The following is a 4,549-nucleotide window of genomic DNA, read 5'->3' as shown; positions in this document are numbered from 1 at the left end:
GTTGACTAGTGTTGTCTAAATCAAGGTACATAATTAATCGGTTTATTTAATGCTCGAAATATTATCAATATGTATTACTTTAACGATTTTCTTAAAAACTTAGGTATTTAAGCCGAAGCTCAGCAACTGCCGGCGAAGAAAAGAACTTGATTTTTTTTTTATAATTNCAATATGTATTACTTTAACGATTTTCTTAAAAACTTAGGTATTTAAGCCGCCTTTTACAAATTTCCGAAGCTCAGCAACTGCCGGCGAAGAAAAGAACTTGATTTTTTTTTTATAATCTAAACCTTCTTTACTGTTTATTATGATTCGGGAATCACCATCTAATTCTGCTATGACGCACTTGTTTTATCAATTTCTACATTTATGATTAAAGTCATCACAACATTATTAAATAACCGGTTTTTCCATAAGTGCTCTAATAGCCAAGCTTAGCAGCTGAACAACACTAAAGCAGCTGCAGCGACTTTCACATTAAATCTCAAGTTATTTGTAAACATTTCAAAAGATCACTTTTATTTCACGCCGAGACAGCGGCTACGGCAGATAGTCGGCAACAATTCGCAACTGCATACAAAGTAAACGGCTTGCAATGCGAAATCAAACATTAAATATTTCTTGGTAAGTTGAAGGGCCAGCTGTATAGTAAAAGATAAGACGAGGCTAATTTTTTCCACGAATTGCGTTGACAGATTAACAACTCAAACTTAATTTACTTAAAAAAACTAATTCAGATACATAAATAATTTTTCCACAATTTTTCTCAATCTCTGTTTTTTTTTTTTTAATTATCTTTTATAGTTTAACGCTACTCCTACTTTTGCAAGTGTGCATCCTGCCTAATGTCTATGCTCAAGCGGAAACTTGCATTGCGCCAAATGGTTCGGCGGGTTACTGCCTAGTCTATACAGAGTGCGCCAATTTGACGCAATGGCGCGAGCATCATAATCTTAAAACTAGCGAGGATGTGCAGAAAATGTTTTGCAAACAAGATGTGAGTACAATTTACTAATATTTATTTTTTGACCTAAGTCTTTTAAAATTTGCACTAGTGTGGGAACCCTAGCAAAAAATCGCGAGAATATTTGTCTATGAAAGTGGTGCATTTTATTTAACGCATACTTTAGCAAATACATTGTCCAGAATTCAAGTTAAAAAAAAAATAAAAAGTTAAAAAATTTCGATGGATAAAAAAAGGTGAAATTTAACATTGACTTGATCAATTTCAATTTTATGTTTGCTATAATATTCTGTTTTGATCAAATTGGCCTATGTGCAAGAAAAAAGTGAAATGTTTTTGCCAAAGAAGGAAACTATGAAGTGTTTAATAATAAACGAAGCCAAACACCTCGATTTAAGTGAAAACGAACTACACCTTTTTCATACATATAAAAAGGCAAATAATGAGGGAGAAGGAACTTATGCAAATTTTTTAATGCCAGAAATAAATGAATCAAACGAAATCAATGCTTGCTATCCTGGACTTCGAAAAGCCAAATGGCCAGAGCTACAATTTAATCAGGCTGCTTCAGATACGTAAGTGTTTTGGTCTCCCATGGGGACTTGCTGTATAAACGATTCGAAGGTAACTCTAAACCCAACAAAAAACAGTTTTAATTTAACAGCTGTTAGTTGCGTGCGACATAAGTCGAGGCCAGGTCAAGATTTTGTGTAATCTTCCCTCCCTACCTATTGTACCACCATTTTTTTTGAAAGCAAAAACATTTACAAAGAAATTTGGTGCGCTGAATCCGAATCTGGCCGCAGAATTGTTATTTCACGTGAGATTTTTGAAGGGGTATAAAACGACAAGACTTACTCTTTTAGGTGCCGTTGCTCAAATACCTATTTTTCGCTGAGCTTTCGCGTTCTCTAAAAATGTGTGGTTCAAAGGATTAATGGATTTTTTTTATTCATAAATATTAAAATTTTCAAATGCGATATCTTCGCGAAAGAAAAAAATATTTGGGCAATGGCATTGGAAAATGGGAGATTTGGTTTTTAAGATAATTTCGCTACTTTTCTGTGAAAAAATTTATTTACACTTACAAAAACACTTCGGAAATATATGTTAGTATATCTGACTCTTGTTGGCCGGTATTATTCATTATAATGAGACGTTACTTTTTTCGACACTAACTAAAAATGCGTACTTGTTTTAAATATTAAATATTTTTCATGAGAATTTGGGCTAGACTGTGGATAACTAGTGGAAATGGTCAGTTTGCAGAAGGTGAATGAAACATACAGCCATATCTTGAAACCTTCTGATTTTCAAAACTAGGGCCAACATTTTTTTCAGAGACGTCTAAAATTCTACTCGTAGTTCCTACTTATCATCTGCAGCAAAAATATTGTCTAGTTCAAAGTTTTACGCAGCAGTTTGTAGTTTTCGCATGATTTTTCCAGTTGGGTATTTCCCAGCAATATGACATACCTTGCGTGGTATATTGTTCACTGATAACATTCGGCCCTATGTCGAATATCGTCATCATTAGTAAAAGTGACGATACGGCCATCGTCAGCCTATTAGTTTACAGCCAAAAACGAACGAACGAAAGGATGCATGTTCGTCCGTGCATACTTTGCCGATGGTAAACGGATTCTCCAGTTATTAGTAACTTTGTGATTGGCCTTTGTTATTGAAAAAGCGGCATTTGACGATACCTCGAAAACTAGCGGGCTTGAACTGGTATAAGATTTCTGAATGATCATCGATTTTGGCCTTCTATTTTTGTAAATAATCTCCAAATAAATTATTCAACATTCACTTAGCAAATCCACGTTTGCTGCAACTACACCAATCCCTACTTCACCGGCGTCGACTATTTGTCCCAGTTGAACCCTGAAGGCTTGGCATTACTCCAATCAGTTCAATGTACTCGACCAATTAGCGACCGTGTGGCCAATGGAGAGAACGCGATACTTGGTGAATATCCCTTCATGGCATTGTTGCGTTACGACGAGGCAAAACGTCCATATTTATGTGGTGGATCGCTGATAACAAATCGTTTTGTGCTCACGGCAGCTCACTGTATCACACGAAAATTGTAAGTGCATGCCGATGCTGTGAATACCTCTGTACGAGCGTTTGTTTTATATTTATTCAAATTCCAGAGTTGGTGTTCGTTTGGGTGAGCATGATCTTAGAACTGATATCGATTGCGCGAGCGATACACTCTGCCTGCCGGAAGCAGAAGATTTTGAAATTGCACAGATAATCAAACATCCAAGCTATAATCAGCCATATATGACGCACGATGTGGCTTTGCTAAAACTCGATCGTAAAGTGAAATTTAAAGGTGAGTTTTTATTTGTGAAATAAATGATTTATTAATCATTTATAAATGTGTTCTTAGTGCACATTAAACCCATTTGTTTACCAATCACACCACTCGTCTTGGACTACAACAACCTGCCAAAGTCCTACTACATTGCTGGTTGGGGGCATACGGAGAATAGTAAGTCCAGTTGCTACATATGTATGTTGCCTTGTTTGTAGTATTTCTCATTTCCAAAACTACAAAATCTTACTCAAAAACATTAATTTATTTATACTTATGTATGTATTTGTATGTATTTTCGAATAGCAACTAGCACCTATATTTTGCAGCGCGCTGAAATTCCCCATCAGGATCGTGAAGTTTGCAAAAGAATATTCGGTCCTATAGGTGTAGGAATTACGAATGATCACATCTGCGCTGGTGGCGAGCGTCAAGTCGATACGTGTAAAGGAGATTCTGGAGGCCCACTTTTTGCTTCAGTGCCATTTAAGAAAGTCAAGAAAATTACATTTAATCGTCAAGTGCAATATGGCATAGTGTCGTTCGGCTTGATTGGTTGCGGGGGTGAGGGTACAAGCGCGGCAGCCTATGCAAATGTCTTTGAATATATGCCATGGATTACAGAAATGTTAGCCGAACATACTTGAGTAGAATATTGTTATTTATTTACATACATATGTATATTTAGAGATTTTTTAATATACACACATCCATAATCGTAGACCTTCAGTTTTTATTTAAAAAATTGTGTTTCAAAATTGGAATTTACGGATTTCCTTTTAACACATACACTAGGCGACAATCGAAAGTGTACATCTTATTCTAATATAATAATCTCAATTATTTTCTTGAACAATTTTTTGCATTAATTGTTTATGAAAATATCGTTCATTCCATGATACAAGTATTTTTTGAAGTTTGTCTACTTTATAAAATTTAAATTTTCAGAGCATCTCAAATGCCAAATAAAAGTAAAACAAAAAATAAATAAATGACGATATTAAATTTTGCTTTTACTTGAGACTGAGAGTGGGAATGTATGTGTGAGATTGAAAGTTTGAAATCATTTTTGTTATATCAGCAAACTTCAAAAATGTTGACGCTGTCCCTTAGCGGTTTAACCTTTAAATTTTTGTACCATGGTTTATTCTATATATAATATTAACCATAAAGTTTCACACTTTATATAAAGTTCCCAAAAATTCAAAAAATTTTCAAGTTTTTATTCAGAACTTCTAACTAGTAGGCATATTTTGTAGCCC

The 4,549-nt window shown here is 34.7% G+C and overlaps 1 protein-coding gene across 1 annotated transcript; it reads left to right on the top strand.

The window, feature by feature from the left end:
- The first annotated feature begins 287 nt into the window (after window positions 1-287).
- Window positions 288-4,008, top strand: LOC108366064 (venom protease-like). Its single transcript, XM_017620336.1, has 6 exons — window positions 288-624; window positions 805-997; window positions 2,779-3,053; window positions 3,121-3,305; window positions 3,363-3,464; window positions 3,594-4,008. Exons 1-6 carry the CDS (start codon window positions 596-598, stop codon window positions 3,932-3,934), a joined length of 1,125 nt encoding a protein of 374 aa, XP_017475825.1. The 5' UTR covers window positions 288-595; the 3' UTR covers window positions 3,935-4,008.
- Window positions 4,009-4,549: the final 541 nt, after the last annotated feature.

This window comes from Rhagoletis zephyria, unplaced genomic scaffold, assembly GCF_001687245.7.
Source record: "Rhagoletis zephyria isolate East Lansing unplaced genomic scaffold, Rhagoletis_zephyria_1.1 Rzeph_scaffold_02122, whole genome shotgun sequence".
Classification (NCBI taxonomy): domain Eukaryota; kingdom Metazoa; phylum Arthropoda; class Insecta; order Diptera; family Tephritidae; genus Rhagoletis; species Rhagoletis zephyria.
This window is presented reverse-complemented; position numbering and strand designations above follow the sequence as displayed.